Source organism: Aythya ferina, assembly GCF_964211825.1.
Source record: "Aythya ferina genome assembly, chromosome: 23".
In the NCBI taxonomy this organism is placed as follows: Eukaryota; Metazoa; Chordata; class Aves; order Anseriformes; family Anatidae; genus Aythya; species Aythya ferina.
In genome coordinates this window covers 3,039,189-3,066,308 of record NC_140321.1, presented here as the reverse complement: position 1 = coordinate 3,066,308, position 27,120 = coordinate 3,039,189, and the positions used below count along the sequence as shown (strand labels likewise).

Sequence of the window (27,120 nt, the reverse complement as noted above, 5' to 3'; positions counted from 1 at the left end):
CCCCTAGGCACTGGAGGGTGGGACATACTGCAGCAATTCCTCTTTCAGGCACTGTCTCTTGAAGGTGAGGAAGACATCCCTAGTTCCATCACAGCCAATAGCCACCAGTCCTTGACTTGTGGCATCTCCGCCTAGACAAGCGCTGTTGACATTGGAGGCCCCGGCTCTTGGGGAAGAGTGTTCGTCTTGCTTTGGGTGAAGCTGTGCTGGGGATGGAGGCTGAGACCAATATGATCCCAAAGGACTGCAGAAACTGGGAATGGGTAATTGTCTTGGCAATGGCCCTCTGTCTCTCATCAACTTTCACCTTTCCTCCACCACCTAATCATGGGCATCATGTCTGGGCATGGAGAGCAGGAACAGCTTCTCTGTGCATCCCCGTCACACTTCAGCACAGCGTCTGGCATGACCCAGGTGTTGCCAGGATGCATAGGGCTGAGGGGATCCACAGGTTCGTACTGGTACCAGTCCCATCAGGCCACACACTGGAGTTCCCAGGCCCTGTGAACTCAATGCCTTTTTCATGAAGGCAGGCCCAGGGCAGGGACCAATGCCCAAACACTCATGGCTGCTCAGTCTTGCTTTCTTTTCCCCAAGCATGGATCATCTTTCATCAGGCCCTGGAACTCAGAGACCTCATAGGTGGCACAATTGCACCATGCTCCAGAAAAGACATTCTGTGGGGGCAGGTATCCCACAGTCTCTGCTGAGACATAGCAGTGAGAATGGGACCTGATTGTGCACTCAGCAAGGTCTGTGTATGGGCCCTTGTTATAAATGGCTTTAGTCTTCAAAATAGGATTATAATCAAAGTTTACAATTTATTAAAGGAAGGTAAGCAAACACCGCTGGGTGCGCCGGGAGTCTCCCCTCCACCAGGACGCACACCAGTTACATCAAATAGCTGATTTTTATGCTCCTAGACTAATACATATTCATTACTACTTCTAAAAAAAATGGGTTATTATAATTAGCTTCTGGGATCCAGTCCCTCCTACTGGAGCATGCGCATCAGTCTCTGGTGGCCCCCTGGGGGTTTCTGGGGGTCTTTCATGCTGAAGGCTCATAGTCTTCCTCTCAGGTTTTTTTCTTGTCCTTCCCCTTTGTACTCCTTGGCAGTATGTCAAAAGCTTACACAGCGTCCCCTGCAAGTTTTGTCTCCTAGCTGTCCTTCAGCTTCTTTTTTCTTCTCCTTAATCTCCTGGCCACCTGGCCAGATATGAGGGGCTTGCATAGTGTCCCACTCAGAAGCTATAACAGTTACTAGTTGTTAGCAGTTGTTCTGAAACCCCCAGACATCAGAGACTTCAAAGAAAGAACATACAAACACAAATACCTCTCTTATTGACGCTTCACGAGTAGTTAAAACATGCGTCACAGGCCATTCACAGGGACACTCCAGTCACATCTATAGCAGTGCTAAATCAACCACAAAGAAGGCAAAAAGGCTGTAACTGTTAAGAACAAGAGTCTGGAATAACAAAAGCAAATAGGCTCATGGATTTGAGGAATATTTCTGAAGATTTGATAAATTGACTATAATGAGGGGGAGACTGGGACACTGGGAGGAAAGGGAAGAAACCAAAGTCAAGGTACAAGAACTATATACATTAACCATTCTGTTTCTCTTAGACTTGTGGTTATACAAGAGTATGTAAGACAGAAGGTCACATTCATCATACCATGCGGCCCTAGCACTGTTCCATACTGACACGAATCAGATGAACATATATCACAATCCCCCATCTCCTTTTTCATGGCATTGATTCGTGTTTTCCTTTCTAATCAAGTTAATACTTGCCGAATTGATGCCAATTGATACCAATTCTGGATCTTTATTTGTTTTTATTATCATCAGAGAATGGGTTTTTTCTTTCCCTGGTTCTGGGTCAACAGGTATCGCAGATATTTGCATTCCTTGTATAACCGAGTGTATTAATCTGGTAATATTAAACATGGAATTATTAACAATCCTCCACATATCCCCAATACAACCATCCTTATTTTAGCAAACCAATCACCACCCATAAAGTCCCCTTCCATAATCATCTTAGATCGATTCCATTCCAAATTTGAACTGGGACATGTGCAATTTTCTTCATTTCCTTTAACCCAGCAGGCAGCTAAACAACACACAGCTGCTCGCTCACCTCCCCGCATCCTTCTCTGGGATGGGAGAGAGAAATGGGAAAGTGAAGCCTGTGAGTTGAGATAAAGACAAAATAATAACAATAATAATGACAATAATGATGATAATAGTACTACTAGTAATAATGTGTACGAAACAAGTGATGCACAATGCAATTGCTCACCACCTGCTGTCCGATGCCCAGCCTAACCCCGAGCAGTCCAGCCCTCCTCCCAGCTCTTGCATCCCCAGCCTGTCCGCTGGCAGGACAGAGTGAGAAGCTGAAACGTCCTTGGCTTGGTGTAAGCACTGCTCTGTAACAATTAAAACATCAGCATATTATTAGCATTCTTCTCATCCTAAACCAGAACATAACATTCTACCAGCTACTAGGAAGAAACACCCTTATCATCAATCTTTAAACAGCAATTACTAAAGTTACATTTTCCACAGACTTCTCCTTCTTGTGTTAGTAAATAATCCAAAGCTAGGCGATTTTGATACAAAGCAGTTCTCATCTTGGTATTTTGCTTTGCAATTAATCCAAGTGCATCTCTGGTTTTATTTATAACACCCTGAATGGCACAGGGCATGCACCACCCCAACCACAGGGCACACGCTGCGTGATCTTCTCCCAGGCACCAAGCTCCTCTGTCATTCCCAGAGCCATGAGGATGAAGTGGCCCTTGTGCTCCATGTAGCCCCACTGCTCTCCACACCCAGGTGAGGGCCTTCCCACAGTAGCACACCTCGGGGCCCTGTGATGTGGGGGTGCTTTACTTTCACAAGGACTCTTGGCCCCTAGCCCAAAGACTGGGGGCTCTGCTCAAGCTCAGGCCTAGCATGGCATTGCCCCAGCTCTGCTGCCTGTGTGCCTGTGCCTGGCCTGGCCAAATCTTGTCAGCCTGGCCTAGCCAGCCTCTTAGGCGGTGCAGGGCCATCACTGGATGGAGCCTTCATCCAGGCCTCTCTGGAGTCTGGCCTATCAGGTAGTAGCCCCGGCCCAGCTCTCACGCTGGGACCGAGACTTTCTATGCATAACACATCTATTGCTTGGGTTAGAGCAATAATCAATAGGTGCTTCTGAGCCAGAATTATCTCCTGGCTAACACTGAAGTCTGAGATGGAGGAGCATATTCACAATTTGGAGATTCACAATTGTCTTGGAAATGACAGAATCCTTCTGGAGAACAAGTGCCCTCCACATCCAGAGTTGTTGCACAGCCAGGGCACCTTCCTGCACCAGGGTGTCACTCACAGCACAGAAGTACAAGGCGCTGTCAGAAAGCTCGACTTCCTTCAGCCGCAGAACACTGGATTTCCTCTCAGTGTTCAGCTCTGTGGTGAAACGGTCACTCTGCTTGGTGCCTGCTCCTGCTTGATAGAAAATCAGCTGAGGGGCTTGTCCCTTCTTCTGCTGGTACCAGAGCCAGGCATCAGGTGTGGAGCTCTGGTATGTGCAATTGGTCTGGAAGGTGTTTCCCTGCTCCACGGTGACTTGTCCTTCTTGCTGGGTGATGGACACCTGCCCCGTGGTTTCTGGAAGAAAGAGAAGTTCAGCAGTTCTGTGGGGAAATCTCCAGACAGCCAAACAGGAGTGAATTCAGACCTGTGGGAGATAAGGCCCCCTGTCCTTTACTGGGCTGAAAGGTCCCCAGGGCTGGGGCACAGCAAGGTGGTTTGGGGGCAGAGCTCAGAGCTCCCTGGCAAGAGTGGACCTTGAGGAGAGCTGTGCTGTGTGCCTGCTCCTCCTGCCTCACACATCAGGCAGAAGACAGACTGGACACGCTGGTAATGTCCATGGGAGGAGAGCTTTCATGTCCCTGTATCCACTTGGACACAATCTGGCTGTTTCTATAGGAAAGGGAGAAATGAGGGACTGCAGAGACTGATGAAATCTTCTCTGGTTACAGTAGGTGGACCAGAAGAGAGATGCAGAAAAAGGATGGACTGAAAGGACGAGAGAAGCAGGAGAGGTCTCTTCTCCATCTCCTCATTCCAAATTTCGAAGAATAACAGCATTGTGAGATAACCAGTCCAAGAACCAGAAACAGGGGACAACATTTACCAACATTTTCCCTGTGATTCATAATGTCTTTGTCACATAAATGTGGTAAGGCTGACGAGGGCTTCCTGGGAAAAGAAGATTTATGTCTTGATTAAAAGCCAGCACTTACCCAGCAGTTGCCCCAGGAAGGCAGTGAGGATGAGATACCCACGGTGCATGCTGAGACTGATCCTCCTGTTTGCTGTGGGAGAGAGAGTCAGAAAAGCACCTCCCAGCCCCAAGAGAACAGAGCTCAGGAAATGACTCTGCTGGGGGAACAAGGGCAGATTCAGTAACAAGATATGTTCTGGTCTGACTGTGCCCCAAATGCTCCCTGGGGTTTCTCCCTCCTCCAGCTGCAGCAGCCACTGAGGATTGTCACAGTCAGGGGAACTTTGGGAGCCACATTATGGGAAGGGACTGCTCTCGTCTCCTCTCCCAGTGGGGTCCTCACTTCCCCAGCTACATCTGCCTTCTCTTCTAACTTCTGCACAGGCACTGTTTGGCCATGGCTGATGTCAGGGCAGTCTTCCCCACTGAGCTTGTTCTTTCTACCTTGGGGTCCTCTGCTCCATAGAAATTTTCCTATTTCCTGTGTGAGGAGTAGATGCCTTTCACATCCCCAGAAAGATGGGAGGAACCATGCTACGCAGCATCCAGGGTTTCTGGCTGTGTCCTGTTCTGGTGGGATAACCTAGCATTTGCAAGAGGAACAGGGCTCCATTGGGGTGTTGGATGACACGAGCCTAGAGGGGACAAGGACAAGCTGTTCCATCAGGCAACGGGTGAGGAGTCAGCAGGGAAAAGGATGTGGGTTCAGTGGGTCACGTGCACTCACAATGATGGGCCACAGGGGGCACCCACCCAGGGCCACATCCCCAGCAGTTTCTGCTTCCCTGATGCTTGGGCCCCCTCTATCACCACCCCTAACACCTTGTCTGGCTAGGCTGCGCCTGGCTAGTTGCCTTGTCAATGCCTCAAATGTGTACTTCTCAGACATCCAAAGGAATGACACTCCAAGCCCTGCAGACCCCAACTGTTCCTTTCATAGCCCCCAGGCAGCGTGAACGTTCTCCCTCTGTCCAAAAATATTTACCGCATGAAGCAGTGAATCCTCTCCACTGCCTGTGGTGTCCCAAAACAGAAGGAGATTTTTCGTGGAGAAGTTTGGGATCTGCATGGCAGCTCGCCTGAATAGGCACAGAGCTCTGCTGTGCTGGACAGAGCTGTGCTGTCCACATCCTTTGGCACGTGGTAGTGTGCATGTGGCAAATCTGTAGGAATGAAGCAATGTGTTGTTGTTTGATGAATAGAGTTCTCCATTTCAAAGAAGAATTACACAAAATCCCAGAAAATCTCCAAAGAAAACAATGCCAGTGAATCTCAGCAGGAGCAGGATCTGCAGCATGTACCTTGCCCTGACAAGTGGTCTGTCTTATGTTCCTTGGTGAGCTCCACCACATCCACTCTCTTACTCCCCCTCATCAGAAGAGGGTGAGAAGAAAAAAATTTAATATAAGGGAAAAGTAAGAGAGAGAAATAAGCAAGGGCTGCACAGAAGCACAGAGAGAAAAGAAAATTATTCTCTACTTCCCCATAAAAAGTGATGTTTGGCCATCACCTGGCAAACAGGGCCTCAATACTCATAGCGATTGTTTGGGAGGACAGATGTCTTCACAAAGAGAGCTCCCCGCTTTCCTTCCCCTTTCCCACCTTTTATTGCTGAGTGTGACATCACATGGTATGGAATATCCCTTTGGATGATATGGGTCAGCTGCCATGGTGATGTCCCCTCCCTCCTTTTGCCCACCCTCCACTTCCTTGCTTTGGAGGTGTTGGAGAAAGAATCTTGATGTTGTGCCAGCGCTGGTCCATAATTGCCCAAACATTGTTGCGATGGCAGTGGAGTTCTAGCTCTAAGTGCAGAGCACAGCACTCTAGGGGCTACTGTGGGGAATGTTAATTCTGTCCCAGACAGTCCCAGTACAGCTCCATAAATCAGGGCTCACAGCATCAGAAAAAACAAAAAACAAAAAACAAAAAACAACTTACCTATGCTATTCCCTTTTTCTTTCTTGTGTTACCTCCAACTTATGGTGTTTTATTCGGTACTAGAAGGCCACTCCTGCTGGCATCCATCTATATTCACAATCCACCCTCAAGAAAAGCAACAAAAGTCCCAATTTCTAGCAGGAATTTTTTATGTTCCAGACTGTGCGCATTGCCTTGTGTTCTTTCGCTCATTCAAGAAGAGTGTGGCTTCATTTGGCTTTTGAATATATCACCTAGCAATGCAATATGAATAGACAGCTAAAAACCAAAGATTAGGAGTATTTACATGTGAAGTCACCATGTACTATCCTAATTACAGGAGTAAAAGTCACGCCTGTGTGCTGGGAGACCCCGGCCCAACAAGGGACCCTTCCTCTCTGAGGATCACAGAATCACAGAATGTAAGAGACCTTCAAGATCACCTAGTCCAACCTCTGACCTAACACTAACCAGTCCTCCACTAAACCATATCACTAAGCACTACATCTAAATGTCTTTTAAAGACCTCTAGGGATGGTGACTCAACCACTTCCCTGGGCAGCCTATTCCAATGCCTAACAACCCTCTCAGTAAAGAAGTTCTTGCTAATACCCAACCTAAAACCCCCCTCGCGCAACTTTAGCCCATTCCCCCTTGACCTGTCACCAGACACGTGGCAGAACAGACCAACCCCCACCTTGCTACAGCCTCCTTTGAGGTACCTGTAGAGAGTGATAAGGTCACCCCTGAGCCTCCTCTTCTCCAGGCTGAACAAGCCCAGCTCCCTCAGCTGCTCCTCGTAAGACTTGTTCTCCAGACCCCTCATCAGCTTCGTTGCCCTTCTCTGGACTCACTCAAGCACCTCCATGTCCTTCTTGTAGTGAGGGGACCAAAACTGAACACAGTACTAGAGGTGCGGCCTCACCAGAGCCGAGTACAGGGGGACGATTACTTCCCTAGACCTGCTGGCCACACTGCTTCTGATACAAGCCAGGATGCTGTTGGCCTTCTTGGCCACCTGAGCACACTGCTGGCTCATATTCAGCCGACTATCAACCAATACTCCCAGGTCCTTCTCTGCCAGGCAGCTTTCCAAGCACTCATCTCCCAGCCTGTATCTCTGCTTGGGGTTATTGCATCCCAGGTAGAGGACTCGGCACTTGGCCTTGTTGAACTACATACGGTTGGCCTCAGCTCATCCAAATCATTCTGCAGAGCCTTCCTTCCTCGAGCAGATTGACACATGCACCTAACTTGGTGTCATCTGCAAACTTACTGAGGGTGCACTCGATCCTCTCTTCCAGATCATCGATAAATGTATCAAAGAGAACTGGCCCTAGTAGTGAGCCCTGGGGGACGCCACTAGTGACTAGCCTCCAGCTGGATTTGACTCCATTCATCACAACTCTTTGGGCCTGGCTATCCAGCCAGTTTTTAACCCAGCAAAGCGTATGCCAGTCCAAGCCAAGAGCAGCCAGTTTCTTGAGGAGAACGTTGTGGGGAACGGTGTCAAAGACCTTACTGACGTCAATGTAGACCACATCCACAGCCTTTCCCTCATCCAGCCAGCATGTCACTTTATCATAGGAGATCAGGTTCGTCAAGCAGGACCTGCCTTTCATAAACCCATGCTGACTGGGCCTGATCGCCTGCTTGCCCTGCAAGTGCCGTGTGATGACACTCGAGATAATCTGCTCCATGAGCTTCCCTGGCACTGAAGTCAAACTAACAGGCCGATAGTTCCCTGGGTCTACCTTCCGGCCCTTCTTGTAGATGGCCATCACGTTTGCTAGCCACCAGTCGACTGGGACCTCCGCCAATAGCCAGGACTGCTGATAAATGATGGAAAGCAGCTTGGCCAGCTCCTCCGCCAGTTCTCTCAGTACCCTCGGGTGGATCCCATCCAGCCCCATCAACTTGCGTACATCCAAGTGCTGTAGCAGGTCGCCAACCATTTCCAGGTTGATTATGAGGCATACTTTCTGTTCCCCATCCCCTTTCACCAGCTCAGGATGCTGGGTATCCCAAGAACAACTGCACTTGCTGCTAAAGACTGAGGCAAAAAGGCATTAAGCACCTCAGCCTTTTCTTGTAACTAAGTTACTTGTAACTAAGTTTCGCCCTGCATCCAGTAAAGGATGGAGATTCTCCTTAGTCCTCCTTTTTGTGTTGATGTATTTCTCAAAACAATTGTTGTTATCTTTAACGTCAGTAGCCACTTTGAGCTCCAGATGAGCTTTGGCCTTTTTAATTTTGTCCATGCACAGCCTCGCAACGTCTTTATAGTCCTCCAAAGTGGCCCGCCCTCTTTTCCAAAGATCTGCAAGAATGATTCTGTCATGGCAGCACTATGGTAGTATGTAACCATTCAGAGGAGTGGGGATTGTACAAACATGTAAATGTATTGAGAAGGGGTTTTATGAAAGTGGAACGAAAAGTCTTAAGGGGTGCCAGCCTTGCTAGAAACCACCAGCTACCCAGACTTGCACTATTCTGAAATAAACAATGTCTAGTCCTTGTCTGTGGATTGACTCGTAGTACACTGGGTAACATATCTGGACTTTTTACCTGGTTGTGTCTCCTTCCACCTTCATCTGCACCTCCAGCGTCCTTGGTGGAGGGTAGTGTACGAAGCTGAAAAGTCCTCAACATCGTCTAAGCACTGTTCTGCAACAGCCAAAACATCTGTATCTTTGGCTGATAATTCCCTTTTCAACCTTCTGTTTTCTTCCTCTAAATTTCCAGACCACTCCTTCTCAATTTTCCACATTGCAGCTAAGGACCAGCTAACACTCCTTCCTTCCTTTTCTCTTTCCTTACCGTACATGCATCTTTCCATTTATTAAGTTAATTCCCTGAGGCATTTGGATTGTGGTGTATTGAGCTTAGCCATTGCTGCTTTGCATCTTGCCTTCCATTTCCAAGAAAACCCCTTCACAATGTGGCCCATTTATCAAGGGAACCATTCATTATTCTAACACAAGGCTCCTGCTGACTACACCCAGCTCTGTCTCCCAACACTACAGAGCACTGGCAGGTTCTCTATGGATCCTTGGCGGAATGAGGACTGGCCACAGGTTGTGGTTGTAATTAGGAATGTATTATTACATAATAAATTACTAGAAATACTAAAAATTACTACAAAATCCTAAAGCTTACTACAAATAAATTGCTAGTTTGATTACTAGCTTGATAACACCAATGCCCTGTTGAGGAATGGTTAAGTGAGGTGGGACATGTGAATGTGGGGCAATTGGCAGGCAATAAGCTAATAAAGTACCGTACTTAGCTTACATGGATCTGGGCACGTACGCAGGTGGCTGAGAGCCAATCAGGATCAAGAACACGATGCCCTTAGGCGATTGGATAGACCCCCTGGGGCAGGACGGTAGCAACTGCATAGCGCGGGAAAGTGTTAGCCAATCCTAAGTTTAGTTAAGAATGTTTACGAGTTTCGGAATAGATAAAAGGCGACTGAGCTATCCATTAAAGTTGAAGTTCACTGTTCACTCATATTGAGCGTCTGTGTCTTCCTCCCGTCGACGACAATGCCCTTTCTCGCCACAATGGTGGGTGTCTCCACATGCTGCGGCCAGTGAGAGGGAGAGACAAGGAGGCAGGGGTGCACATTAACAGCCCCTTCCACATGATGGATATTTGCCTTGCTGTTGGTTATGCTAACCACACTGCCAGGCATCAGGAGTGGGACGGCTGGCTCACCACAAGCCCCAGGTGTCCTTGCTGGGCAGGCTCAGCTCAGAGCTCCATGCAAACTGTGATGAGAGGGAACTGCACCTCACAGCACCTGCACCTTCCTGTATAAAGCTGCAAGCTGAAGGCACCAGTGTGGGCTCAGTGCACACAGGTAGACAGCGCTGTCCTGGAGCTTGGCATCTTGCACGTGGAGAAGCACCTGGGAGTTCTCCATGGAGAGCACAGAGGAGATCCTCCCGGAATGCACATGAGGCTTGAACTTGCTCACCTGCAGCAAGAACTGAGGGGACTGGGTCAGGTGCTGCTGGTACCAGAAGATGTATGGAGAAGAGGTGCTGGTGGAGAAATTGCAGTGCAGAGTAGCGTTGTGTCCCACCTGGATGGCAGTTTCTTGTGCAAACTGCACCACGGAGTCCTTCTGTGCATGACCTGCAAAGCCAGAACAGCATCTCAGCACTGCTTGAAGATGTATCTGTTCTCCCCCTCTCTCTCCTGTGTCTATCAGCTCACCAACTTGTTCACTGTCCCCCCTCTCCATCTCCCTTTTCATGGGCTATAAAATGCTGAGCTAAGTACACATGCCCTCTTCTTTCTGCAGGTGTTATTCAATTCCCATACCCAAGTCTGTCAGCTTACCTACTTTTTAGCAGTATCTTACCAGGATTTGAGTCCTTACGTACCTATGAACAATGCATGTATGAACGCTAGGCATCTGCAAAGGAAAAGTGCAGATGCTTATTCATCCCTGTACACTCGTTGCTCATGACATCTCCCAGACTGTCTCCCGTACTGGTCTGCAGCCCCTGCTCTCCCTACAGATAACACTTCTAGTTCTTCCAGGAGGAAGGAGTCCTATTTCCCCCCTCCAGAAATGATGGGATGCCACCTTGACCCTAGCTTGCCCTGCCTCAAAGTCACATCTCACCAAAGTCTGACAGTGCCAACAAGGCTGCCAGGAAAAGCAGGACCATGTCACGCTCTCGCCTTCACAGGGTGCCCACGTAGTGCCTGGAAAGAGGGAGCTCAAGCTTGCAAGTTCACTTCCCCCTCTGCCAGCTCAAAGCAGCCTCTAAACCTCAGCACAGAGGGTGGAGCAAAGCTCTCCCCCTGCTGCTCCTTGGGGCTCACCTCTGCCCCAGCAAGGCTCTCAAGAGAGGGATGGACTAGTGGCTAAAGCAGTCAGAAAGGAATCCAGCCAGTCTTTGCTGTGCTCCAGGACCCCTTGGCCAGCCAGAAGTGTTCCAGCACTGGGAGCGTCACACTTGTGCAGTTAGCTCACAGCTGAAAGCCTGTGAAGCCTAGGACATTTCACTTGGTCAGCATAAAGGCAAAAGGACACCAACATGGCTGCTGTGTGCTTCCCTCTTTTTGCCCCTTCTGGCAGGTGGGCAGCCCCAGCAAGGGGCAAGTGTCCCCAGTGGCCTCCCACACCCATCCAGAACCCGGCCAGACACAGAGGCCTGCACCCACCTCTGCTGTCAATGAAGATGGGATTGCTTCCCCCACCCCCTTTCCACCCAATACCCCGGGAGAGCCACACATTATCTGGCAGGGAAGGACGCCCCACCACAGCCCTCTGTTCAGCAGTCAGCAGCTCTGCACACACAGGAGTGAATACTGCACCAAGGGCAGACCTACAACAGTGCTGGCTAGTGCAGCAAACCCCTCAATGACTCAGTTCTTTGGCAAGATCCAAGGTTCCAACACGTGTATTAGAGTGAGTGTCCAGCACAGATATTTGTTGTATTGCCAGGACGTCATCTCAGCGCCAGAGGTCCTGGATTTGGGCTTAGGAAGAAACCTGTACAACAAGCTCTTGGAAACAAGACCACTGCAGAAAACGGAGGAAACCCAATGTGGCTGTTCTGAGGCTCCCTCGGGCCCGTGCTGTTTAACTCCAGGCCCTGCAAGGGGACTTCCAAGCACCGGCAGCGACCCCACGCGGCCCGACTGTGGCTGTGCCCCCGCCTCGCCCACGCCCCACCTGCCCGGCCCCACGCACTGCGGGGCACCCCCTGATGCCTCCAGCTCCACAGGCCGTTGGCTACCTTTGCTTCAAGGGCGCGCTGCTGGCTCATCATGTGTGGCTGGGTGCCTCCTGCACCCAAAAGCCTTTCCTGAGGGTTTGCTTCCTTGGCAGCCAGCCCCCATCCTGAATTACTCTGGGGGTGCTTCCTACCCAAGAGGAAAATCCTTTTCTTTGCTCCTTTGCACCAAAATGAGGTTCTGGTCAGCCCCTTTCTCCAGCCAGCCTGTGTTCTCCACAGCACATTTGTGACCTATGCTGTCATGACCTGTGTTCCCTTGTTGGGGACCATGCACAAACGAGGGTGCCCTCCTTCCGACTGCTTGTGGCCCTAATGAAAGCATTCAGCAGGACTGGGTGTCTGGCACTGCCAGCTGCTACTCAAGCAGAAGGTGCCCTCCATGCCAAAGCTGCAGGCTTAGGCCTGCGGGAAGGGCTCCGACGAAGTATGAACACTGTGCCAGACGGTCAGCCATGCTGAAGCACTCCAAATGCTGAGAATTCATTTGGCACAAGGGGGAGTGAGGGGGGGACACACAAATTACTCTTGCTATTGTGTGATCCCTTTGCTGTGATATTCTACACATGGAGGAGTGAAAGCTGCTCCTTTACCCTCAGGCGAACCAGCCAGTCCAGGCAGAACCAGCCATGGGAATCTGTCCCCTCTGCGATGCATTTCTGAGACAATGCTGGCAGGCCTTTATAGACAACTGTGAGGAGATAGGCCTGGCTTCAGCACTGACTCCCAGGAGGACCTGGCAGTGTCCAGGGTTGGAAATCTCTGACTGACAGACACTATCAGGAGCCTTACAGCAGTCTGCTTTTCCTGTACATCCCAAGGTCAACGATGGACAGCCACTCTGAGGCACTCCAAACGTTGCTATCCTGAATTAAACCAAGGATCCAAACTGTCCGGATACGGTCCTTGTTTGGGCCTGAAGTTGGCAGGAACAGGGGGTGATTGTTGCAGCGGGAGGAAAAGGAGGGCTCAGGAGAAAGGAGCTGTATTTTCCAGTGCCTCTTCCCTGCACACATCTCTGAGAGGCTGGTGCCATCTGCGTTCAGCTGCTCTCAGGCTCCTTCTGACCCTGGGAACCCGCTCCCCTGCAGGACTCATGCACAGAGCAGGGGAGAGTGCTGCCAAGTGCATATACCCTCGTGATAAAGGGGAAACAAGGACACACGCACGTGCTCATCTGTACCTGCATGGAGTCCTGCACAAATCTCTGCACCCACGTGCCTTCACACAAAGCCAGCTGCACAGTGGTTGTCACAAGACAAGAGCAGATGTGTGAACAAAAGCAACCGGGCACTCAGGTGAGTGCAAAAGGTGAGCTTAAAAGGAGAGGTGCTATATTCTGGACCTCGTTCTCATAGTACCTGGGGTTGGTGGGACTGTGAAGCTCAAGGGCAGCCTTGGCTGCGGTCACTGTGAAATGGTGGAAGTTAGGTTCCTGAGCACAGTGAGGAGGAAGCACAAGAAACTTGCTGCCCTGGACTTCTGGAGAGCAGACTTTGGTCTGCTCAGGCATCTGCTTGGTAGAGTACCATGATACAAAGCCCTGAAGGGGAGGTGGGCCCAAGAAGGCTGGTTAATATTCAAGGAATATTCAAGCAATATTCAAGGATTACCTCCTCCAAGCTCAGGAGTGATGCATCCCACCAAAGAGGGAGTCAGGCAAAATGCCAGGAGACCTGAATGGATGAACATGGAGCAACTGGCTGAACTCAAACATGACAGAGAAGGCCATAGAGGGTAGGAGCAAGGACAGGTAGACTGGAAAGAATATAGATACATAGTCTGATGAGGCAAGATAGGAATCAAGTTAGGAGAGCTAAATCGAAGCCAGAGTTGAATTTGGCCAAGGAAAGAAGCTTTGTTTCCATGCTTGTCTGCCTTGACAGAAGCATGTCCAGAATGTGGAGGGAGGTGATTCACGGCCTCTGCTCCGCTTCAGTGAGACCCGACCTGGAGTGCTGTGTTCAGCTTTGGGGCCCCCAGCATGAGAAAGATATAGAGCTGTTCAAGTGGGTTCAGAGCAGAGCCATGAAGATGATCAGAGGGGACCCATCCAGCACTTCCAGTGAGTCTTCTGCCCTCACTGATGCATTCCTGCCCTAGAAATCCTTGGACATTTCATGCCAGCACTCTAAAGAAACCATCACTGCAGAATGGCCATGGCCTAGATGTGGAAATGAAAAGGCAGCAGTGCAGGAAACCAGTGCACAGCCCATATCATTTGTTGGGATGGTTTGCATTCAAGATGAGCTTGTCAGAAAATTGTTACCTCTGCCAAGGGTGCCTCTGGGCCTGAGGCAATGAAGTACCAGTATAAAAGGCAGCCCAGCTCTCTGCTCTCTCATCCAATTCTGTTGCCTCATCCTCCTTGGTAACCAGGTGAGTCTGAAGCCCTCTCTCCTCCTCTTCTCAAGTAGAAGGGGTCTTGCATCAACAGACATCTCATCTGGTGGTGGTTCAGAGCTATGCTGGGCCTTGGAGTTCCTTGACATGGTAGAATGGTGGAGAGAGACGTTCTGTGTAGAGAGAGACTGTGACATGGTGTAGAGGCAGCCTTTTGGGTTATGTGCAATGTGATTGTCTCTTTGGATCTGGCTGCTCTTTGAAGGGCCCTGTCAGTACAAAGCGATGAGGACCATGAGCCTCCTGGCACAACCTTCACATCCACCATCACCAGTTGTCTTGGCTCCTTTGTTTTGGGTAATCAGACTACTCCCCACCTACCCATGTGCTATGCTTCCTTTCTGCCATCTCTCAAAGGTTCAACTCCAGCCCAAGACATGTCTTGCTATAACCAGTGCCTGCCATGCCGGCCCTGTGGCCCGACCCCGCTGGCCAGCAGCTGCAACGAGCCCTGCATCAGGCAGTGCCAGAACTCCACCGTCGTCATTGAGCCCTCTCCTGTAGTGGTGACCCTGCCCGGCCCCATCCTCAGCTCCTTCCCACAGAACACCGTTGTGGGATCCTCTACCTCTGCTGCTGTTGGCAGCATCCTCAGCTGTGACGGTGTCCCCATCACCTCCGGGTGCTGTGATCTCTCAGGCATTTCCAGCCGCTACTGTGGCAGAAGATGCCTGCCCTGCTAAAGGCACTGCCCATGGCCCTGGGGTTCCAGCACGACCATGGTGCTGGACAACAGAAGGAGGAGTCTTCATGCAATTGCTTTCAGAATGACGGACCTTCCTCACCTCCTCTGGCAAACATGGGCAGGAGCCTGACCAGGGGCTACCCTGAGATTTCTGAAAACTCGGCCCATGTCTCTCAGTAGGCCCTGGAGATCCCTGCACTGAAGGGCCTCTGCTCAGAGTGACCTCCTTTTCCTCTCTACACTCATTAAAGTTTCCGGCAACCCAGCCTTGGCTGTAGATGTTTCTTCCCTCTGCGTATGCCCTCCTGAGCCGCCCAGCGAGAATTGTCTTGCCTTTGGTGGGTATAAGATGGGTGTTTAAGGAGCCTTTTCCCCACTCCCAGAACAATGGGAGGTTGCGACATGCTGCAGAGGGTCCTCTCTTGGACAATGCCCGTTGGAGCTGAAGAAGACATTCCTCACTTTCACAGAGCAAGGGGCAATCTACCCTTGCCTTGCAGCATCTCTGCCCACAGCTCCCCCCTGTCCTGCAAACAGAGAGCACAACCTGTGCTGTCCTCACAGAAGAAGTTACGAGTCTGTGTGAGGCTGTGGAGGCTTGACACCCTGTAGGCTCTTAAGAACGGGCTTCTTCTTTCTCAGGACAGTGCTGTGCTGGGGAAGCAGGTGGGGACAGAAGATTGATGGCAGATGTGGGGAATGGGTGGAATAAGTGCAGGGATACCCGACTGCTTCTACTCCACCCTCATCTTCCCTCGTTTGCCCTACCTCAGGGCTATGGCCAGCACAAATGGGCACGTGCGGCAGGAACATGTGTCCCATGAGGCCCAACCGCCCCCAGCACAGCACTTGGCAGGGCCCAGGTGATGGCACACATACAGGGCTGATCACCTTCCACAAGTCAGCATTGGTGTTCGCCGTAATGGACCATACACAGCATTCTCCAGTCCCTGAGGACTCTGCACTCCCATGGGCTGAGTCAGTGCAAAGACAGCAGGCAGTTTGCATGCCCCCACGCTGCTCTAAGGTGCCCACTTGCCCCCAAGCCTGCAGCAGCTTTCCTCAGGCCCAGGACCTGCACTCGCAGGGACTTCCTCATGCTCATTTCCACTTTTCCTGACTTTTGGGGCCTGAGGTTGGCATAAATAGAGGGTGATCGTTGCAGCGTGAGGAAAAGGAGGGCTCAGGAGAAAGGGGCTGTGTTTCAGTGCCTCTTCGCTGCACACACCTCTGCCAGGCTGCTGCCATCTCCGTTCAGCTGCACCCAGGCTCCAGACCCTTTCAGCAGAACCGAAGTGCCTTGGAGGGGCCGGGCTGGCGGGGGAACCCTCGCGGCTGCGGGCCGAGGTGGTCCTGGCGGGCGGAGCGGCAGCGCCCCCTGGGGGCTGTGCCCCTGCCTCGCCCCCGCCACACACGCCCGGCCCCGCCCGCCACGGTTCCTGCACGGCCGCAGCCCCGGCTCCTCTCCCCGTGGCTCTCAGGGCGCAGTAATACACCGCCGCGTCCCGAAGACGGGGCTCGGTGAGCCACAGGGCGCTGGACCGGCGGTCTGCTGCCACCTCGAGCCTCCCCGGCAGGTCCGTCAGTGCTCTGGAGTCTTTACGAATGCTCATGAGGAATGCGGGTCCTTGGCCCGGGAGACGGCGGTACCAGTGGATGACTTCATCAATCTGGATGTTGGGGTGTGAGCAGGTGATGTTGATGCCGATGCCCTCCCTGGTCTCTGCCAATGGATCTTGCTGCACCTGGGCTCTGCCCACAGCCACTGCCGAGAAAGAAAGCAGGAGAAAACTCAGAAAATGTCTTTCCTACACCGAAAATGTCACACAGTGGGAAAGGGAAGAAGAAAACGGCTGACAGCTGATGGGAGCATTCCCTCAATAGAAAGCACACAAAGGCATTTCACTGGGAATGGTTATTAGGGGACCAAGTCGGAGCAGGACTGTTTGGGAGAAGAGTCCGAGCCAGGAGGAGAAGGGAAGCAGGCAGGAATGAGTGGGGGTGTGCCGAAAGGAGAGGAGGGAGGCAGGGAGCAAGGCAAGGCGGGAGGCAACGGCCGGCTGAGCTCGCTGGAGGCAGGCGGGATGGCTGCAGAGGGAGGCCAGAGGGGAGCGAGGTTCGTAAGAAGCCGGCGGGCCAGAAGCGAGGGCAGCCCCGTCCCGTCCCGTCCCGTCCCCGGCGCCGGCAGCCCCGCGCACCCAGGAGCACCGCGGCCAGCGCCGCCAGCCCTGCGGCCCGGCCCTGCCGCATCCCGCCGCTCCGCCGCCCGCGCCGCGCTGCCCCCGCCAGCCCCGGCTCTGCTCCGCCCGCGGCGCCTCCTCCCCGCCGCCGCCGCCCGGCGCCGCCAGCTCCGCCCCGGGGCCGCTCGGGGGCTGGCCCGGGCTGCGAGTGCTGGGCGCCTGTGGGCGGGCAGGGCTTCGGCTGCTGCCCGCGGGGCTCTGCCCGTCCTGCAGCCCAGCCCGGGATAGGAGAGGGAGTGGGAGCGGGAGTGGGAGAGGGAGCGGGAGCGAAAGGGAGAGGGAGCGGAGACAGCAGCTGCCCGTCTGCTACGGCATCTCCTTTGGGAGTGGGAAGGGGAGAGGAGGGCAGTGAACGGGGTAGGAGATGAGTAGGGAGAGAGGAGAGAAGCGGGAGAGGAGAAAGCAGCTGCCTGCCTGAAGCGTCCCCAGTGGAAGGCAACGGGTCAGGCCGGGCTGGGCCTGGGAGCTTGGTGCTGTGGTGCGCTGGTATCACAGCTGTGGCCGGCACTGCTGCAGGTGTGGAAAGCCAGCAGCAGGAATGGGTCCGGGGACACAGTGCCCCGACAGCACCCCAAACCGTACGGGGCCCTGCTGTCTGGCACTGCCCATTGAGCTGTCATTGTCGGTCGAGCGTCTCTGCCCAGATTGAGGGGCACAGTTGCCACTTTCCCATTTACAGGCTTCACGGCAATAGTAGCTGAGCACGTACCTGGGAGACACACAGGCAGGGACAAGCATGCCCATTTGGGGAAGATACACCCAGGCCAGTACCCCCAGTAGCTGCTTTTGGAGCCCCCAAATGGACTTGCCACATTTTCCTGGAGGCTGAGACCCCCTTTCCCTGCTCGGGGGACCCCTGGCTCCAGCAGCTGACAGCACAGGGCAGGGATGTCCTCGCGCTGAGTCTGACTCCAGCAGCGAGCATCAAATCCACTTCTGCTACTCCATGAGGAATTGCTACGTTCTCCTTGCAGCACATGTGTGCATGGGACAGAGCGAGATTATGGAGACGTAAGGAAATATTCCAGAAGAGGACAGGACAGACAGCGGTGCTCATGTGCAGGGCCCAGCCACGCAAGTACAGGCTGCAGCCCCTTTTACACCCTGTTCTGTCTGCCCTAGTGTGCTCCTCCCGGCTCCCATTTCCCTGCACGTCCCCTCATGGGGTTGTATAGGTCTGTCCTGCACCCATCCCAGCGTGTGTCCTAGCTCACAGCTGTAGGAGGTGCAAGGCCCAAGCTGATCTCCTTGTGGCTTCTTGATAGGCCACCAACTGGTGTTGTGACTGCCCACATTTGATCTCTTCTCTTCCTCCCTCATCATCTATCAGTCAGGTTTGTATCCGTGTGTGTTGTTTCCAGCTTCCTGCAGTTCTTTCTCTCGGCCCCCCTCCCAAGTGCTGAAGGGCTGCTTCTAGGGTAGGAAACAAGGAGGGAGGAGCTGAAAGGTAAGAAAGAAAATGAGGGCTGCTGTGGAAGCAGTGATGGCAGCTTCCCCAAGACCTCCATTGCAGAAGAGAGTAGAGAAAACGGCATGGCCCTGAAAGCAGAGACAGAGAACACAGCAGAGGAAACAAAGAAACAACCTCCCTCTGTTTCTCAAGTTTCGCATGGCTTCCTTCACCTTCTCGGTCTTTACGCCGTAGGTTGGTGCATGGAGCAGAGGGAATCACAGCCCTGGAGAAGATAGACACCACTTTGTTGTGGGAGAAGTTGGCAATGGGGTGGGTATAGAGGAGGGAACGTAGCCCCCGGCATGATACAAGTGCAGGGAAGTGAGAGTGAGCAGACTGTATCTTGTGTCTTCTCACATGTCTACATTCAGAAGGAGACCAGGAGCACCCTGCAGGAGCTCAAGGAGCACAGGAAAACTGGTGGTGCTGTTGTATTCAAGGAGCACAGCAGTCCACAAGCTCTCTGCAGAAGGCAGCTGCATGACTGACAGCGAGTCCCAGAAGGAGCTGTGATTGTGTAGGGCCAGAGCAGGGCAAACGAAGGGTGAGCGCCGCTTGTGCCAAGGAGGGGAGCAGGAGCTCAGCCCACAGGCCTCCCACTAGACTGGAGTTCTGCAGTGGGTGGCAGATGCATGCAGCTTGGTCATAGGCCATGAGTGTGAAGAGGACATCCCAGTTTAGGCCCGCTAGTGGAGGAAGAGGAGCCAGACCACACAGCTGGAAAAGTAAATTGTCCATAAAGAGGCATCCTGACCAAGACATGGCACATGTCAGTGAATGAGAGGTTTCCAAAGACAAACTACACAGAAGGATGCATGGTCTGTTTGGGCACCACACATGAGTGTATTCCCAGCCTGGATCAAGAGGTAGATATCTGAGTCCAGAATAAAGAGCAGCAGCTCTCAGCTCTCAGACAAACCCAGCAGCAACAGAAGAAACCTCTCTCTAGACCTTCCCCTCACTCCTGTGGGAAGGAGATAGAGTTGCTGCTCAGGATTCCTTGCCTTCCACCACTCGATATCTTCTGGAGGTAAAACACAGCAGGGCCTCAGCAAGCCAGGATGTTCCTTGACAGACAGTAGAAAGTAAAATCAGAACCCTGGAGTTCAGGAGAGCAGTATTTGTTTTCTTCACTGTGTGCACAACTATCTCTGTGTGTGCCCAAATATACTTCAGTATGCATCCAGGAGTGTCTGTGAGTGCACCCAGGAATTCATGCATCTTTTGACATGAGCAGCAGTTTGCATGAGTGCTGTTCCCTCCACCCGCTTTTGATACCATGAATGATATCGGTACGTGATCAAGGGTCACCCTGGAAATTAACAGAAACACTGATCTGTCAACAGCATCCCTCCAAGGCTGATATGTGGTGACTGTGCATGATCCTCCTCCAGAGCATCACAGGCTGCACCTCCAGCACGCACGTAGTCCAACCCTGTTTTCAGAGCGGGTCTCATCAGATCAGGTTGCTTAGGATCAAGTCCAGGCAAAGTCTGAACTTTTCAGAGGGTGGAGCTCCAATAGCATCTCTTAGGCAATCTGCTCCAGGACTTGATCGCCTTCAGGGTAAATATTTCTTCCATGTATATTTCATCCATATAACCAAACCTACCCATTTCTGAAATTGCACGCATTAGCCCCGGACTAAGTATGCTTCATCTCCAGAGTTCAGCTCTGTTTCCTTTGAATTCCCCTGTGAGGTGGGAGTAGACAATACACGTCTGTTTGGCTTTCTGTGTGGCACCCATAGGGTCTGTCCTTCCTCCCACAGCACAGCAACACCAGGACCCATGTTCCTCTCCTTCGATGCCACTTCTGCCCAAGGTTTCAGGCCCTGCATGACTCAGCACGAGGCCCATGAGTCACAGATGTATGTGTGGCATTGGTTTCCCCATGGGGGACCTCTGTCCCACCCCACACACCACTGACACTGCACCGGCAGTAGATCCACGCAGGGCTGGGCCTGCACAAAGATGGCAGGATTTCTGAGCCTTTCTCCTTGTACATAAAGCTAACGCCATCCTTTTGAACTCTCTAGCCATGGGGAGTGTAGCTGTGTCCTAGCCTGGAGAGGCAGGGAGGGGTGACTGCCACCATGCTCTTACACTCTGAATCCTGTGGTACAGAATTATAGAAAGGATCCAAACTGTTGTGGGCCTATCCTTGTTGGGGACTGAAATTGGCAATGAACTTCTTAGGCTCAGGAGAAAGAGGGCTTCAGATACAGAAGGCTGCATTTCAGCATATGTGCAGTGGGCACTTCTGGGCTGTTTTTGTTCTGTGATTGTTCAGCTGTTCTCAGGTTCCTTCTTGCTCTCTTCTTGCCAACTAAACATCCACCACACAGCTCTCTCACACCCCCTGCTGAAAGCAAGATGTGCGCAGAGAATGTGATTTAAGCTAAAGGGCTTACAAGTGTAGATAGGGATAATATAATTAAATGAAAAAGGAAGAAAAATTATAAAACTAAAGAGTGAAGGGTGTTTGGAAACAAACTGAGAGAAAATTATACTCCACTTCCCATCAGCAAGTGATGTTCGTCGAAGTGTTTGGAAGCACTGACTTAGTATGCCCACCCCTGTTTCTCCTTCCCCTTTCACATCTTCACTGCTGAGTGTGACATCATGCAGTACGGAATATCCCTTTGGTTGGTTTAGGTCAGCTGCCCTGGTGATGTCCCCTCCCAACCTCGTGCCCACCTGCATACCTGCTGGCTTTGGGGGGCTTGGAGAGAGTCTTGATGCTGTGTCAGCACTGCTCCACTATAGCCCCAACGTTGGTGTGATGGCAATGCTGTTCTAGCTCCAAGAGCAGAGCACAGCACTCTAGGGGCTGCTGTGGGGAATGCTGAGTCTGTCCCACATAGCCCCAGTACAGGCAAGTGCCCACAAGGGAGGAACATGTGTATGAACATGACACATTGTACAGCAAAGATTCTGGACAGCATTTGGTCCAAGTACATAGTTTGACGTGATAGAGAGGGGAGGTGGACTGAGAGCCTTCCAGAAGGCACTGGAGCCAGGGCTCTTGACAAGACAATGTCAGCTTTCTTGGGCCTTGAACTTAAGGCCTGAAAATCCCATTTGTTAGCCTGAGTAGCAGTGCTAAGGAAAGTGCCGGAGTGCTGCTACTGATCACTGGTGGGTGTCATGAATTAAATAAGCTTGCATCATGTAAGGAGATGGTGTATGATTTTATTCATTTTTTAAAGCAAAAAATGAAAGGCATCAAGTTATGGGAGTGAAGAAGGATTTCCCTATGGACGGGATCCGCACTGTGTGTCTTGGGAAAATCCACCCGGCTCTGTCCGATGCTGGTAGAAGGCAGGATCACCTGCACGTGAAAGGTTTCCTTTCTGTGTACATTCATCTTGTTATTCCTTCTAACTAAAACAGCCACTGACCTGTTGGGCCTTTCTTTTGTGATCCAGAAAGGGCCCTGCACAACCTCTCCCCCTTTACAGACATCGCTGGGTCAGAGCAGGAGGAGGCAAAACAGGCCAGCAGGTATTCCCTGAGGGCAGTGTCAGCAGGGGTAGGGTCACAGTCAGGAGCTGGGTCACCTGTAGCCAAAAGGGCCCCAGAGAGTCCCTAGGGAGTAACCCAGACTGACAACATTTGCTTTTACCGGACTCTTCCAGCACGTGAGCTGAGTCTTCTGCCCACAGTGAGGTGTGTTGCCTGGAAATAGTTGGGCCTCCCTACCTGCCACTCAGAAGTTGCCTTCTTTGGGGAAAGGGCATAAAGCAGGAAATGAAAAGCAGCATCACAGGAAGGCAACACACATCCCGTATCATTAGGTGGGATGTTTTTCATGCATGAGTAGCTTGTCAGAAAATAGTCCCTGCTTCAAGGGATGCCTCTGGACATGGGGCAGCTAAGGCCCACTATAAAAGCCAGCCCAGCTCCGTGCTCAATCATCCACTTCTCTGGCCTTCTTCTTGTTGGGAACCAGGTGAGTGTGAAGCCCCTTCTTGTCAACGTCATTCTTCCACAGGAGGACTCAGTTCCTTGGACCTTTCAGCTGCTATCAGCTGTGTGCCCTGCCATATCTTGGGACTGCTGGTTGTGGGAGAGTCAAGTTATAGAAGGGTTGTCATGCAGGAAGATTGGGTCTTTGATATGATGGCTCTTATGCTGAAGCCTAGGGTGTATCCTGGCTGTGGTGGCTCTTTTTGGGCCCTGTCATGATGCAGCCAAGAATGCCTCGCACATCCCTGCACAGCCTCCAGCTCACAGTACTGCCTGTGCCTTGGATCTGTTAGGCTGTTGTGACTGGCTGCTTCTCACGCATGCCCATGTCAAACTTCCTATCTGCCCTCTCTCCCAGGTGCACCTCCTGCCCCCAGACATGTCCTGCTACGACCAGTGCCGGCCATGCCAGCCGTGCGGCCCGACCCCGCTGGCCAGCAGCTGCAACGAGCCCTGCGTCAGGCAGTGCCAGAACTCCACCATTGTCATCCAGCCCTCTCCTGTGGTGGTGACCCTGCCCGGCCCCATCCTCAGCTCCTTCCCGCAGAACACAGCTGTGGGATCCTCCACCTCCGCTGCCGTTGGCAGCATCCTCAGCTGTGATGGAGTCCCCATCAACTCTGGGTGCTGTGACCTCTCCTGCATTACCAGCCGCTACTGTGGCAGCAGGTGCCGCCCCTGCTAAAGATGCCAGACACTGCCCCAGACCAGGACCCCAGGAACTCAGAACATGCTGCTGGACTAAAATGGATGGAAGAAGAGACCTCATGTTGTTGTTCTAAGAGGACCTGACCATCTCTGTCTTGTCCTGTAAAGACAGATAGGAAGGGGCCAGTCTTGAGTCTATGACAACATGACCAATGTCTTCCTACCCTGTTTTCTACATGCTCTTTTTCTTTCTTTGCTTTTTTGCCCTCTGCTTTGTGTGAGGCCCCCAGAAACAAGCCTGGAGAGACCTGCTAGCCCTCCTCCCCATGTGGGCCAGGTAGATTGATGCCCTGTTGCAAGTCTGCCATTGGTAAAACTGAACAGATTTTTGTCTGCTCCTGCTGTGCTACGATCTCGGGGCCTCCTCTTGGAGTCACCTCCTTTCCCTCCTGAGTCTTGATAAACATTTGCAGCAACCCTGAGTGTGTCCCTGTGTGGTCTTTTCATCTGGATACTGATGGCCAAGGGAGAAAACCATTCCTTAATGGGAATAGGCTGGGGGCACTGCCTCATTCCTCTAGGCACTGGAGGGTGGGGCATACTGCAGCAATTCATCATTCAGGCACTGTTTCTTGAAGGTGAGGAAGACATCCCTAGTTCCACCACAGCCAATAGCCACCAGTCCTTGACTTGTGGCATCTCCGCCTAGACAAGCGCTGTTGACATTGGAGGCCCCAGCTCTTGGGGAAGAGTGTTCGTCTTGCTTTGGGTGGAGCTGTGCTGGGGATGGAGGTTCAGACAAAGATGGTCTCAAAGGACTGCAGAAACTGGGAATGGGTAATTGTCTTGGCGATGGCCCTCTGTCTCTCATTGACTTTCACATTTCCTCCACCACCTAATCATGGGCATCATGTCTGGGCATGGAGAGCAAGAACAGCTTCCCTGTGCATCCCCATCACACTTCAGCACAGCCTCTGGCATGGCCCAGCTGTTGCCAAGATGCATAGGGCTGAGGGGATCCACAGGTTCGTTCTGGTACCAGTCCCATCAGGCCACACACTGGAGTCCCCAGGCCCTGTGAACTCAATTCCTTTTTCATGAAGGCAGGCCCAGGACAGGGACCAATGCCCAAACACTCATGGCTGCTCAGTCTTGCTTTCTTTGCCCCAAGCATGGATCATCTTTCATCAGGCCCTGGAACTCAGAGACCTCATAGGTGGCACAATTGCACCATGCTCCAGAAAAGACATTCTGTGGGGGCAGGTATCCCACAGTCTCTGCTGAGACATAGCAGTGAGAATGGGACCTGATTGTGCACTCAGCAAGATCTGTGTATGGGCCCTGACTGTCACAGGGTGTGCACCAGCCCAACCACAGGGCACACGCTGGGGGATCTTCTCCCAGGCACCAAGCTCCTCTGTCATTCCCAGAGCCATGAAGATGAAGTGGCCCTTGTGCTCCATGTAGCCCCACTGCTCTCCACACCCAGGTGAGGACCTTCCCACAGTAGCACACCTCGGGGCCCTGTGGTGTGGGGGTGCTTTACTTTCACAAGGACTCTTGGCCCCTAGCCCAAAGACTGGGGGCTCTGCTCAAGCTCAGGCCTAGCATGGCATTGCCCCAGCTCTGCTGCCTGTGTGCCTGTGCCTGGCCTGGCCAAATCTTGTCAGCCTGGCCTAGCCAGCCTCTTAGGCGGTGCAGGGCCATCACTGGATGGAGCCTTCATCCAGGCCTCTCTGGAATCTGGCCTATCAGGTATTAGCCCCGGCCCAGCTCTCACGCTGGGACCAAGACTTTCTACGCATAACACATCTATTGCTTGGGTTAGAGCAATAATCAATAGGTGCTTCTGAGCCAGAATTATCTCCTGGCTAACACTGAAGTCTGAGATGGAGGAGCATATTCACAATCTGGAGATTCACAATTGTCTTGGAAATGACAGAATCCTTCTGGAGAACAAGTGCCCTCCACATCCAGAGTTGTTGCACAGCCAGGGCAGCTTCCTGCACCAGGGTGTCACTCACAGCACAGAAGTACAAGGCGCTGTCAGAAAGCTTGACTTCCTTCAGACGCAAAACACTGGATTTCCCCTCAGTGTTCAGCTCCGTGGTGAAACGATCACTCTGCTTGGTGCCTGCTACTGCTTGATGTGTAATCAGCTGAGGGGCTTGTCCCTTCTTTTGCTTGTACCAGAGCAAGCCATTAAAGTTGGAGGCTTCATATGTGCAATTGGTCTGGAAGGTGTTTCCCTGCTCCACGGTGACTTGTCCTTCTTGCTGGGTGACGGACACCTGCCCCGTGGTTTCTGGAAGAAAGAGAAGTTCAGCAGTTCTGTGGGGAAATCTCCAGACAGCCAAACAGGAGTGAATTCAGACCTGTGGGAGGTAAGGCCCCCTGTCCTTTACTGGGCTGAAAGGTCCCCAGGGCTGAGGCACAGCAAGGTGGTTTGGGGGCAGAGCTCAGAGCTCCCTGGCCAGAGCGGACCTTGAGGAGAGCTGTGCTGTGTGCCTGCTCCTCCTGCCTCACACATCAGGCAGAAGACAGACTGGACACCCTGGTAATGTGCATGGGAGGAGAGCTTTAATGTCCCTGTATCCACTTGGACACAATCTGGCTGTTTCTATAGGAAAGGGAGAAATGAGGGACTGCAGAGACTGATGAAATCTTCTCTGGTGACAGTAGGTGGACCAGAAGAGAGACGCAGAAAAAGGATGGACTGAAAGGACGAGAGAAGCAGAAGAGGTCTGTTCTTCATCTCCATTTCCAAATTTCGAAGAATAACAGTATCATGATAGAAACCGGCCAAGAACCAGAAACAGGAGACAACATTTACCAACATTTTCCTTGTGATTCAAAAGCTGTTCCCCACATAAATGTGGTAAGGCTTCCTGGGGAAAGCAGATTTATACCTTGATTAAAAGCCAGCACTTACCCAGCAGTTGCCCCAGGAAGGCAGTGAAGATGAGATACCCACGGTGCATGCTTAGACCGACCCTCTTGTTTGCTGTGGGAGAGAGTCAGAAAAGCACCTCCCAGCCCCAAGAGAACAGAGCTCAGGAAATGACCCTGCTGGGGGAACAGGAGGAGATTCAACAAAGATAAATTTTCTGTTCTGACTGTGCCCCAAATGCTCCCTGGGGTTTCTCCCTCCTCCGGCAGGAGCAACCTCTGAGGATTGTCACAGTCAGGGATCCTGGGAACTCTGGGAGCCGCATCATGTGCAGGGGCTGCACTTGTCTCCTCTCCCAGTGGGGTCCTCACTTCCCCAGCTACATCTGCCTTCTCTTCTAACTTCTGCACAGGCACTGTTTGGCCATGGCTGATGTCAGGGCATTCTTCCCCACTGAGCTTGTTCTTTCTACCTTGGGGTCCTCAGCTCCATAGAAATGTTCCTGTTTCCTGTGTGAGGAGTAGATGCCTTTCACATCCCCAGAAAGAAGGGAGGAACCATGCTACGCAGCATCCAGGGTTTCTGGCTGTGTCCTGTTCTGGTGGGATAACCTAGCATTTGCAAGAGGAACGGGGCTTCATTGGGGTGTTGGATGGCACGAGCCTAGAGGGGACAAGGACAACCTGTTCCATCGGGCAAGGGGTGAGGAGTCAGCAGGGAAAAGGATGTGGGTTCAGTGGGTCACGTGCACTCACAATGATGGGCCACAGGGGGCACCCACCCAGGGCCACATCCCCAGCAGTTTCTGCTTCCCTGATGCTTGGGCCCCCTCTATCACCACCCCTAACACCTTGTCTGGCTAGGC

The 27,120-nt window shown here is 52.2% G+C and overlaps 2 protein-coding genes and 1 pseudogene across 5 annotated transcripts in view; 2 read left to right on the top strand and 1 right to left on the bottom strand.

Annotated features, from left to right (window-relative positions):
• LOC311423016 (uncharacterized protein) overlaps window positions 1–17,309 on the bottom strand; it is a 37,802-nt gene extending 20,493 nt beyond the window's left edge. The window contains exons 1-6 of one of the 3 annotated variants that reach the window (XM_084496603.1): window positions 17,252–17,309; window positions 16,282–16,818; window positions 10,189–10,349; window positions 5,272–5,449; window positions 4,306–4,377; window positions 797–3,667 (exon numbers count right to left, since the gene is read on the bottom strand). In XM_084496603.1, coding sequence (XP_084352729.1) covers window positions 3,234–3,667; window positions 4,306–4,377; window positions 5,272–5,449; window positions 10,189–10,349; window positions 16,282–16,818; window positions 17,252–17,303 — 1,434 coding nt within the window. In that variant the 5' untranslated portion in view covers window positions 17,304–17,309 and the 3' untranslated portion in view covers window positions 797–3,233. Of the gene's footprint in view, window positions 1–796; window positions 3,668–4,305; window positions 4,442–5,271; window positions 5,450–10,188; window positions 10,350–16,281; window positions 16,819–17,251 lie in introns of those variants that run through there. The other 2 variants (XM_084496602.1, XM_084496604.1) reach the window with 2 other exon arrangements.
• Window positions 13,401–16,210, top strand: LOC311423045 (feather keratin Cos2-3 pseudogene; annotated as a pseudogene). The gene has a single exon. The product of its transcript is annotated as a feather keratin Cos2-3 pseudogene (transcript).
• LOC311423037 (feather keratin Cos2-3-like) lies at window positions 17,149–25,666 on the top strand. The gene is made up of 3 exons (XM_084496635.1): window positions 17,149–17,169; window positions 21,958–22,700; window positions 23,076–25,666. Exons 2-3 carry the CDS (start codon window positions 22,602–22,604, stop codon window positions 23,400–23,402), a joined length of 426 nt encoding a protein of 141 aa, XP_084352761.1. The 5' UTR covers window positions 17,149–17,169; window positions 21,958–22,601; the 3' UTR covers window positions 23,403–25,666.
• Window positions 25,667–27,120: the final 1,454 nt, after the last annotated feature.